We start from the raw sequence: 12,500 nt of genomic DNA, 5'->3' as shown, positions 1-12,500 counted from the left end.
TTCCAAGCGGCCGCTCTACCTCCTGAGCCACTGCTGTCCTGTGATGAACAGTGTTTAAGCTCCGCCTCCGAATGGTGCTCAGACTCATGATGCCCCCCCCCCCACACACACACACACACACACACACTGCATATCCTAATTGCTTCTGGCTGCATGTGGATGGTGATGCTGCCAGATTTGTCTGTGTCACACTGTGTGTGTGTGTGTGTGTGTGTGTGTGTGTGTGTGTGTGTGTGTGTGTGTGTGTGTGTGTGTGTGTGTGTATGTATGTGTGTGTGTGTGTGTGTGTGTGTGTGTGGGTGTGTGGGTGTGTGGGTGTGGGTGTGTGCGTGCGTGTGCGTGTGCGTGTGTGTGGGGGGGACGACATCACAGCGGTGGCAGATGGACATGGACCTCCTCACATGCTCTGACACATGCACACACACACACACACACACACACACACACACACACACACACACACACACACACACACACACACACACACACACACACACACACACACACACACACACACACACACACACCAGGACTAGCAGATTAGCTCTAATCTGAAAGTTCACATCACCTCTAATCTCAAACAGCAGTAACACAAGACCTCTCTCTCTCTCTCTCTCTCTCTCTCTCTCTCTCTCTCTCTCTCTCTCTCTCTCTCTCTTCAGAGAGAGAGAGAGAGAGAGAGAGAGAGAGAGAGGTTGGTAATTATTTCCAAAGGTCATTCTGTTAATGACTACCTGCTTGGCTAATGAGATTCAGCAAAGCTCCCCCGCCTAGTGCCCCCCCCCCCCCCCCCCCCCCCCCACACACACACACACACTGTGGGGATGGCAGGTGTGTGCAGCTTGCTGACATTCCACCGGGGGCAGGGGGGGGTGGAGTCATGTGACGAACACATCAATGTATGTCATGTGATCTTCATAAGAGAACATTTATGTCATGTGATCTTCATAAGAGAACATAAAATCACGTGACCTTTTAAGAGAACAAACTGACATTATTTAATAGTGTTTCACCAATAGTCATTTATCAATTATGAATTATAAATTATTGACAATACAATAAACAATTCATCAATTATTAAGTATAAATGATTGACAATACAATAAACAATGTATCAAGTTACAAAAAACATGAAAGCGGGTTGGTTTTGTAAACTCACGCCAGTGTCAGGTATCTTTTTTCTTTGGTGTAAAGCCTTTTTTCTGAAATGTTTTGATAAATAGATTGAGTTATCTGAATTATTAGGCTTTAAAAATGCCTGGTAATTCGATGCAGCAAAGTTCAGTCGGCCTACTGTGTATTTTTACAAAGGTCGCTAAAACAAACTCAAATCACAAAATAAACCTCCTAATTTTTCAGTCTTTGTCAGAATCCAATGTTATGCTTTAAAACACACAATACTTTATGAAACTAACAAATAAGATAAGTCAGTACTCAACACACAATACATAATGAAACTAACAAATAAGATAAGTCAGTACTCAACCAACAGGTTCTCACCCCCAAGGTGTCAGACACCTGACGCCCTGTCAAGTACCCTAATGCGTCAGGGGGGGACGCTTTGGGTATGCCTACTGCTTCAAGTGGGGGACGTTTGCGTAAGCCCAGTTTTCTAAGAAGAAGGAGAAAAAAAAAGGCATTCCCGAAGTGGGATTCGAAACCGCTATGTAAGGTTTACCAGGCACCCGACGTTACCTATCACGCCACTATCCACGATGGCGGCGCCTCTGCACGGAGGCGCACGGAGGCGCCGACATGTTAGTTTTACTGAGGTTAAGGTTAGGGTTTGGGTTAGGGTTAGGCATAGTTTTACTGAGGTTAGGTTTAGGGTTAGGGTTAGGCATAGTTTAGGCGGTCGGACACTTTACCTCCACGTTGCATTAGAATCCTCCGCGTTGCGTTAGAATCCACGTTGTCAAAGATAAAAACACAAAAAAAAAAGTGGCTTTGTCAGCCAGAATTGTTAGCTCAGTCGGTAGGGCAGCATGGCTCATGATCACAGAGGCGGTGGCTCGCATCCCACTGACGATAGATACATGTTCGAGTAAACATGTGTCGGCGCATGCGCACTAAGACTCTCCCGCGTCTGACGGGATGATGCTGTAACCATTCCAACGCCTCACACAGGTGACGCTGAAAGGTGAAGCAGAGGGAGTGAAAACGGGCTGACTCAACACACAATACTTTATGAAACTATAACAAATAAGATAAGCCAGTACTCAACACACAATACTTTATGAAACTATAAGATAAGTCAGTACTCAACACACAATACTTTATGAAACTAACAAATAAGATAAGTCAGTACTCAACACACAATACTTTATGGAACTATCAAATAAGATAAGTCAGTACTCAACACACAATACATTATGAAACTATCAAATAAGATAAGTCACTACTCAACACACAATACTTTATGGAACTAACAAATAAGAGAAGTCAGTACTCAACACACAATCCTAAAACACCATCGTTCACTGGATTATAAACATTTTCTTTGTGTGTATCAGATAACAAGCTGATCTCGTTGGCTCCGAGATGAGGTTCCTCGCTGAATCGGGCGCCTGGGGGAAAACTCCCCCTTTGCGATTCTCGCCTTCTTACCTTTTGTGAACATATCCAAAAAGTAAAGGTCCTATACCAGTCTCTCATCTGTTTACTTCCCTAGCGTGGATGAAAATCGAAGCAGCGTTTTGAAATAAAGAGTTTATATCGCTTATTCTGTCAGACAGTCCCATGTTTTTAGACAGGTGGCCACGTGGTATAAACACGATGAAAATGAGTGGGGAAAATAATGCACTGGCTGACAAAAGGAGTGATTTAAACTCTTTATTTCAACACGCTGCTTCGATTTTCTTCCACGCTTGAGAAGCAAACCGATGAGACCTTTACTTTTTGGATAATATGTTCACAAAAGGTAAGAAGACAGTGTTCCTGATGGCGGAGCTGTCCCGCAACGGACCGATTGTGGAGGAGAAAAGTGATGAACTCATCTCGGAGCTGCATCACGCAGGGAATGCTCAAATGCATGCACGGGCGGTCGGGCGCACGTGTGGATTACTGGATCGATCTTTGTGGATGTTTTTTTTCCTCATCTTAGAATGTAATACACCAAGCAAGGTAAGGGGCCAATGACTGTGTTGTTTGTGTGATCCTGTGTGTGCGGCTGTGTGGCTGTGTCTCTCTTTTTTTTCTCTCTCTCTCTGTCGCCCTGACCAGGCACGTGCACACACATCAAAGGGGGCTTGAGCCCATGCTCTTTATCCTCTGTTAGAAAGTGCCCTCTCCAGACCATGAATGCAAGTAGTGAAAATAGCCAACCTCCAAGCTCACAACGTCTCGCAGTGTGACGCGTTGTGAGCTTGGAGGTCACAATATTTTCACCAAAAGGCCCTTTTAGATATTTCATTCCCTGCCCCTCTAACATTCTCTGCACGTCCCTGGATCTGACAGCAGCCGTTTGGGCTCGTGTTGACCCCCGCCTTTATGTTTGAGCTGGAGCGCTTGTAATACACTGTATTTTGTGGAAATGACCAGTATGAACAATTCAAGATTTTGTGACGGTGACTTCAAATAATAATATTTTGCTTTGTAAATATGGTGGAAGTCCCAAACTTTGTCACAGGGTGGGGAAGAGTGTCAGCTAGTGGTACTTTCTGTTAAGTACTTTTTCCTCGTCAATCTCCGTCCCTGGCCTGGCTGCCTAATTGATGAGTCTCGTCAGTCTATGTCTGTGGCATTAAATGAGTTAAGTAAAGCACTTAAGTAAATATACTTAGTTACTTTACACCACTGAGAGAAACATTGGCTTTCCCCCGATGAACCCCCCCCCCCCCCCCTCCCCTCCAGTAGAGTCCTCTCATCTCCAGTGATTACAACCATGTGCTGATTCCCACCGCCTGTAAACCTGCTGCTCTGAGCTACCATGGTCACTGTGTGTGTGTGTGTGTGTGTGTGTGTGTGTGTGTGTGTGTGTGTGTGCGTGCGTGCGTGCGTGCGTGCGTGCGTGCGTGCGTGCGTGCGTGCGTGCGTGCGTGCGTGTATTCCTTTTCCTTAATAAATGCCTGTAAAAGCGGTAGTCTCTATAAATAGCGTGCGGCGAGGCTAAAAATAGTTTGCTGGCTGGGAGAGAGGAAAAGAATAGGAGTGGAACACTAACTCTCTCTCTCTCTCTGTGTGTGTGAGAGTCTCTCTCTCTCTCTCTCTCTCTCTCTCTCTCTCTCTCTCTCTCTCTCTCTCTGTGGGTGGGGGGGTTGATGGGGGGTGTTATTTGAAATAGAGGAGTGAGTAAGCAAAGTTCGAGGCTGCTCTCTCTCTCTGTCTCTCTCTCTCTCTCTCTCTCTCTCTCTCTCTCTCTCTCTCTCTCTGTCTTTCGCCCGGGGCGACCCAATGGTGCCGATAAACATTTGATCCTCCGGAATAAAAGGACTTTATTATTTAATTCACCGAGACACACACACGCACGCACGCACGCACGCACGCACGCACGCACGCACGCACGCACGCACGCACGCAGTATTATAGTATTATTATAGTTATTATATAAAGTAGTATTGTAGTATTATAGTTATTATAGTTATAAAAAAGTAGTTGAAGACGTTAAAATGTGTCTATAATGAATATGTTGTTTAGTTTGGCTTCAGTTGGAGCTTTCTGCTCCTCTGGGGAGAAAGGTGTCATTTGCACCCCGCTAGAGGATGTACACCCTATAGGGTGCATAATGACACCCTACGGGTGTCAGAGGAACACCCTGTTGCATGATGCATGATGACACCCTGTAGGGTGGTTTGAGCAGGAGGTTACAGTGTCTAATGACACCCTATGGGTGTCACTAGTGGTTTGAGCAGGAGGATGCATAATGACACCCTATGGGTGTCACTAGTGGTTTGAACAGGAGGTTAATGGTCAGGTGTCTGACTGTGAAGGAAGTCAACTCTCCCTGTTTCCCCTGTTAGATATGGGCTTAATATTGATGACATCAGGGATCTCCATATATGGGCATAAAAGGGATTATGACATCACAACTTACGATCCCTTTTATGCCCATACAAGGAGATCCCTGTCACTGCATTGTCTGTAAGGATGCCGAACAAAAATAACTTTTACTCTTATGTACCTGTACAAAAGACGTAACAATAAAGTACAACCTTGAACCTTGAACCAGCCACACCACTGTGATGTCACCTGTTTATGCCCATATATGGAGATCCCTGCTCTGAATATCACTGTGATTTAGATAGATACCTTTAGATACCTTTATTATCCCAAGGGGGAAATTTAGTAGTTTTTTTTTTCACCTGTGATGTCACAGTGATGTGTCAGGGGAACCACAGTGTCAGGCGTTACACGCATACGGACAAGCTGTGCCGGTTCTGACAGTAAACTGTGACCTACTGGCGCAATTCACCCTTTGTCAGCCTTCTGATTGGTCCCTGCCTGACCAACCAGCAGGCTCTTTCTGCCTTGTCCCACCCTGGTTCCGCCTTTTTTATGTTGAATTTGCTAAACCATCATTTTTGGAGAAATAATAACATTTAAAAACATGCTGAGCCGAGCAGCTCCATTTTACTGAAACCAAGTTTGAAATTAGAATTGAACACAGAATAACAACAAAGCAACTGAATTGAAATGGTAGTGGATGGAGTGTCCCACCGAATTGTCCCACCAAGACACAGCAACCAATGGGTGTGAAGAGAGGCGGGACAACGGGCGGGACTTGGCAACGGGAGAATTACTTTTACTCTGTGATAGAGTTCTCAAATTCTTAACCAACACCACTCTACCTCACTCGACGTTTTTGGGTCTGCCAAGTTAGGGCCCAGTTAGGCCCAGTCAGGCCCAGTTAGGGCCCACTTAGGCTGGGCCCGGCCTTAACTTTCAGGCCCGTTGAGAACTGTAGTGTGTGTTAGGGTTCAGGGGGAGTGGCTGAAGGACATGGTCTACAGAACGTCCAGCTCAGCATTTTATTCCGCATCAGAGAAAAAACTTTCAGACCAGAAGTATAGTAGAGTTTAATGAGTTTAATAATAACAACCTATAGTACAGTACAAGTATAGAGTTTAATGAGTTTAATAATAGCAACCTATTGTACAGTATAAGTATAGTCTAATATAATATGTTTAAGTACAGTACAGTATAAGCATAGTAGAGTTTAATAACAAACGATTGTACAGTATAAGTATAGTAGAGTTTAATGAGCATGAATAGTACAGTATAAGTATAGTCAAATATAATAAGTTTAAGTACAGTACAGTATAAGTAAACAGTATGGTGTTGTTAAGGTCAATAATAATAATCTATTCAGAGGAAGTCTGACACAACAAAAGGAGAAAGAGTTTAAAAATAGAAGCTGGTTTGAACCCTGCCAATATGTGGTCTGTGTGTGTGTGTGTGTGTGTGTCTGTGTGTGTGTGTGTGTGTGTGTGTGTGTGTGTGTGTGTGTGTGTGTGTGTGTGTGTGTGTGTGTGTGTGTGTGTGTGTGTGTGTGTGTGTGTGTGTGTGTGCACGTGCTTGCGTGCGTGTGTGACACCACCCTGCCAGAAAGCAGGACGGCAGAGCTTTCTTTCCACAGCTCTCAGTGTGCGTGCGTGCATGTGTGTGTGCGTGCGCTGTCTTTCCACTGGGTCTCAGAACAGAAACAGAACAATTCACGCCACTCATTAAGATGAAATGATGCCTTGTTCTCTTTGAAACTATTTGTGGAAACATTTAAGGAAGAATGGAGCTCTATTTCTGTACCGCTGGCATCCCGGGCTTCCCCCCCCCCAACCCCCCCTAACCCTAAACCCGCCCCGCCGGGGGTGGAGAGGAGAGGAGAGGAGAGGAGAGGAGAGGGGAGGGGAGGGGAGGGGAGGGGAGGGGAGGGGAGGGGGATTCTCAAGGTCAGTCCACTGGTCATTGTTGCCCCCCCCTTCCTGTTGTGGAAGCCAGTGATAAGCCACGCAGTGGACAAAGAACTGTAAGCGTGTGTGTGTGTGTGTGTGTGTGTGTGTGTGTGTGTGGTGGGGGGGCATTTGAGCAACAAGTTCATATTTGATATTTGATATTATTTTTACAATTTCCATTACATTCATAGACGTATACATAAATAGACATATTTTATTATTATATATTTTTACTAGGGATGTTAATCAACGCATTATTTGCGCATCGACGCGTCGCGGCCGAAAAACGACGCGTCGATCGACTTTTTTTCACTTTTTTTTCTGCTAAGCAGCAGCTGAGAGGAGAGCACAACGGCGCATTACTTTAAGCAACACAACTTATGCAGCTGCACCCATCAGAACTTGCATCAAAGCCCTAATAATAATTGCTCTTCCTTGCGTTAGCAGCACAGAGTCTGTTCTCTAGAGACTAGAAGCGGAGTGACAATTAAAGTCCATGGAACGTAGTATAGTGGGAACGCTCTGGCTGCCGTGGCTATCACCCCAGGCTGGTGTATCAATGTGGAGCTTGTTTGACCCGCTGTCCTTCCCCGACCGCGTCCACGGGTGTTTTGCATTAACGACGAGTAATGTATTTTGTGTTGTATTATTGTCAATCTTGACAAAATCACTGCACACGAGGCGACGCTGCCAAGCGAGCTTTCGTGTCAAGCATGCCTGATTATGGATCCATGCATGCACACAGGCACGTAAACAAAACAAGTCAGCGCGCACTGCTATGACGCGCGCATCAGACCAGTCCAGCAGTGTTTCTCAACCAGTAGTCCGCGGACCTGACTAGCATGCGAATCTGCGATGCATGCATGCACAACACAGACATGCACTCGTCCCCGACACAGAGACCCACACACCGGTCCTCTCACATTTGGAAAACATTAACGCTTATAACGTTTTTGAAGCGATTAAAACATTTTTGGGGGAAAAACTTTAGAAAAGTGTAATAAAAAAAATAATAATAAAAAAATATTCGATTTTTCAACTTGTACTTTTTGAGTCGCCGTGAGCATGAGTCGATTTTCGAGTCGATTTTCGATTTTTTTTCACATCCCTAACACACACGCATATATATATATATATATATATATATATTAGGGCTGGGACTTTAACTGATTAATTGCGATTAATTAATTACAGAAAATTAACGCATTTTAATCGCACTTAGTTTTTGCACCTCAGAACCTTCGGTTTCGGGCATACCGATCATAGCGATGCACCAACAAAGAAGAGACAACAAACGCAAAGGCATAAGTAGCCGATCAGAGCGATTTGCTTGGCCCAGTGGATGCAAAATTTAGATTTAAAAGACTCACTCATTGATTTACTCGTACAACAAAATGTGTTTTACTTGAAAAAAATGCTTCTCGGGTCAAATATCGATGTGCGATTAAAATGCGATTAATTGCGATTAATTAATCACAGAGCCTGTAATTAATTAGATTAAAAATTTTAATCGCATCCCAGCCCTAATATATATATATATATATATATATATACATACCTGAATTATCTCGGCAGATTAGCCTAGCCAGTTAACCTGGATGTATATTAAGCCAGGACTTGGTTTCGTTAAAGTTATTCCACATTAGTTACCATGGGGATTAAGCTGTGAAGTTAGCCTGCTCCCAACCAGGCTAACAGCCAAGATTTGTTAATCCAGTGCATGTTTGTTTCTGTTAGCTCAGAAACGCTGTGTTCTTCAGTGCTATGATTGGTCACCATCAAGGACTGCATCATGAACGCTTTACCATCCTGGCTCAACAAAGCCTGTCCTTCTCAGCCTGGCTTGGAGTTAGTGAACGGAATAAACCAGGCTGTATAAGGAGCAGGCTTTGTCAAACCTGGATTTGGCTTAAATCCTGGCCTGGATTTAATTGTGCTTTGGTGAAACAGGCTCCAGAGCTCCAATTCATTTTAATTTCTTACATTTTGAGATGTTTTTCCATAAAAGACCAGAAGAGAAGATTGTCTTCAAGAAGCCTTTGTTCTCTCCCTCTCTCTCTCTCTCTCTGTGTGTGTGTGTGTGTGTGTGTGTGTGTGTGTGTGTGTGTGTGTGTGTGTGTGTGTGTGTGTGTGTGTGTGTGTGTGTGTGTGTGTGTGTGTATGTGCGCGTGCGCGTGCGTGTGCGTGTGCGTGTGTGTGTGTGTGTGTGTGTGTGTGTGTGTATTCTGTTGACTTGACAACAAGACTACAACATAACGGGGGGGGGGGGTGAACTAATATTCATTATCATCAATATACTTCTATTGTCTCTCTCTCTCCCATGTTGGTGCGCGCACACACACACGCACGCACGCACGCACGCACGCACGCACACACACACACACACACACACACACACACACACACACACACACACACACACACACACTGTCTGTCTGTCTGTCTGTCTGTCTGTCTGTCTGTCTCTGTCTCTGGTCAGTAATGGTCAGTAATGGGGGCAGGGCGCCCTCAGGTGGTCATAGATAGAAACTACCTCAGATGAACTCTTTGTTTCGACTAAAGGTTCATTTGAGAGCTTTTACTTAAAGATTTTAATCAAAGTTAGTATCAGATTGTGTATCCTGGTTTAGTCTGTCTGACCTGTTGACACAGGTCTGACTGAATGGAAGAACTATTTAAAGGTGGAACGACTTAAAGATAGCATTTAATAAATGGAATTAAGGGGAAAAAAATCAACATTAAAACATAAAACATAACATAAAATAATTAACATTCACAGAAACACTTTCACTTTCAATTGACGAATCTTGTATCAATTTGGGGAATATTTTAATATTCTGAATAGGCTTCTTTTATTTCTCTCTTTTTTTTGCTTTTGATAAAGTCTTATTTTCTCCTCCAACAAAGTAACAGATAAGATAATATAATAAATAATAAAAGATAATATAACATGGTGTAGTCATGGTTACAGCATCACTCGTGTCGCCGTAGTTCAGGTAGAAACCTCGTTGCCATGGTTATTATACTTTAGCATGTTTCATTCTTTTCATTTTATTTACTTTCTATAATGTGAAAAGGCTTGTGTAGTTTCCACTCAGGTTTTAGTCTATTCTATTCTGTTCTGCAGAAGGAAGGGTGGATGTAGCCAAATGAAACATCTCATTGTTCCTACATCCCATTAGTCAGAATCTGGTGATGTTAGGCCTAGAATTATTGAATGCTTTAACAAGTGAAAAATAGAAGATATACAAGCTCACAGCTTGTAGATCTGCTATTTTTGAAAAAAGTCGTGAAAATGTGTGCAAATCTTTGAATATATGTATTTTCAAAGCGAACATTTGTAACTCAAATTTTGCTTCTGTGTGGTCCCTGGAACTAAATATTTTGAGATGGGGGTCCGTGGCCAAATACATATCATTTTGGGGGTCCTTCACATGAAAAGGTTTGAGAACCACTGACATAGTAGTCTCTCAAGAACAGACTAACTGAGCTCCATTTAAGTGAAAAGGACCTTTTCTTTGACGATGGCTGGCCAGATTGCTGACATAGAAACATAGGTTTTTCAAAAAAACCTTAGAAGGATTCAAAAGACACTTATAGAATCGGGTCAAAATTCTAATTTTCACGATTTAAAAAAAATAGCAGATCTACAAGCTCGCAGCGCGGCACTCGGTGCCGCGCTGTGAGCTTGTATATCTGCTATTTTTCAATAGTTAAAGCATAAAATAATGATACACAATATAGTGTACCCGTTCTGAATGGCTTAACCTGGTGAAAAATACTATGCCTAAACCTAAACCTAACCCTAAACCTAACCTCAGTAAAACTATGCCTAAACCTAACCCTAAAACTTAACCCTAACTAAATTAGGACTAATGAGATGTCCCCAATGAAACAACTACATTTAGGAGAGAAAAGTGTATGAATTAATTACCCGGTATCAATAAGCTTTGGGCTTATCAAGCTTGTTATCGAGCATAGCGTCCCATGACATCATGTTTACACAATCAAGACAAGAGGCCATCAAGAAATGATTACAGTACTATTCATAATATAAAGACATTTAACACTTATTGCAACATTAATGAATGATTGTTTTAATGATATTTAATGATAATACGGTATGTGTTACTTTTGTTAATTGTCATTTTCATAGATGGTGGTCAGCCACAAACTCACAGTCACAACAACTGGACAATAAAAAAAGATACCAGTTCTGTTCAGAATTTGTCGTCTCACATCTTTTCACAAAATATTAGAAAACGACGGCTTTTATCCAGACAGTGGTCTGGATAAAAGCCTGGCTCAATAATCAGGAACGATTTTTATTAATAAAAATGAATGAGCTCCATCCCTAGGTATAAACATTACGTTTATTATCTTATAATAATGTTTATTTCCAGACGTTAAGAAAGAAGGGTCTAAATGGCTCTGACAGCCCAGACCCTGAGGCTGATGACTCTTTAGTTTACAGTATATGATCTACATATACTAGTAAGACACCTGAGGTTGACACGCCAATTCTTGACCATCTGGCCAACCACAGCGTTTCTCTGACGATTTTAGTTGTCATTTTGGGGGGAGTTTGTTCATGTTTTTGTGAGGGTATCAACCCTAGGAGACACGGGGAGAACATGCAAACTCCACACAGAAAGGCCTTATCGCCCTCACCCTAGTTGGGGTTGGCGATAGGGCCTTTCTGTGTGGAGTTTGCCTAAACATGGAGATGTGGTACAGAATGACTCATATATGGGCATAAAAAGTATGTCATGTGACATGACTTCCTGTATAGACAGTCAGACAGACAGACAGACAGCCATTGACTCCGGCCTAACAATGGCTACTGTCTATGACGGTAGTCCCATATGATATGATGGACTGGACTATCTCCATATATAGTGTTCTCCACATCTCCATGTTTAGGCCAAACAGGTTTTGATCCATTTCTCCATGTATAGGTCCAAATGCCCAACGTTGAGCTTGACAACGAAACGTTCTTAACACAGCCGCCCCCATATTTACTTTAGAAAATATGTTAAATTCTAACAACGTTTCGAGTACCGGTTTGATACAAGAGCGAATAAGCACTACACTTCTGGAATCCTGTGCGTCGACTTTAAGTCGGATCCAGGCCTAATAACTTTATCTGGCCGCCCCGTTGCCACCTCCTTGTTACATTTTCTTTTCTGAGACTGCCGACTGCACAGTGCACATTGTACCTCATCCACCCTTTCTTCTCTCTCCTTTTGGTATCGTTATTCTCCTCCTCCTTTTTTTCTTTTTTGTTCTTTTTTTGTCTTTCTTAGTCTCGTGTATCCTTCTATATACAAACAGATATAAACTAACCTAGCCCAACCCTACCCTCCCCTGCCCCTTCTTTGTATATACTTACTGTTTGTTTAGACTTACTGTTTTCTTTTTATTGTTCTCTAAATGCGACCTTCGGTCGCAATTAATAAAGCAGGTATTTTTTATATTAATAACAATAATAAATATTATTTTCCAGACGTTAAGAAAGAAGGGTCTAAACGGCTGTGACAGTCCAGACCCCGAGGCTGACGACTCGGTGGGACACAGCCCCGAGTCGGACGACAAATACCGTAAAATCAACGA

The 12,500-nt window shown here is 42.9% G+C and overlaps 1 protein-coding gene across 1 annotated transcript in view; it reads left to right on the top strand.

Moving 5' to 3' along the window:
• The window catches only part of mef2cb (myocyte enhancer factor 2cb), a gene marked incomplete at its 3' end in the record, with an annotated part of 85,680 nt that overhangs the window by 57,559 nt on the left and 15,621 nt on the right, over window positions 1-12,500 (top strand). Inside the window, exon 4 of the mRNA XM_080737900.1 lies at window positions 12,394-12,500. This exon is cut by the window's right edge and continues 37 nt beyond it. Within this exon, the coding sequence (XP_080594026.1) occupies window positions 12,394-12,500 (107 nt within the window). The remainder of the gene's footprint in view (window positions 1-12,393) is intronic.

The sequence above is a fragment of the Nannobrachium achirus genome (genome assembly GCF_963921795.1).
Source record: "Nannobrachium achirus genome assembly, chromosome: 12".
NCBI classification, from domain to species: Eukaryota; Metazoa; Chordata; class Actinopteri; order Myctophiformes; family Myctophidae; genus Nannobrachium; species Nannobrachium achirus.
The sequence above is the reverse complement of the archived record's forward strand: the minus strand, read 5'-3'. Positions and strand labels throughout refer to the sequence as shown.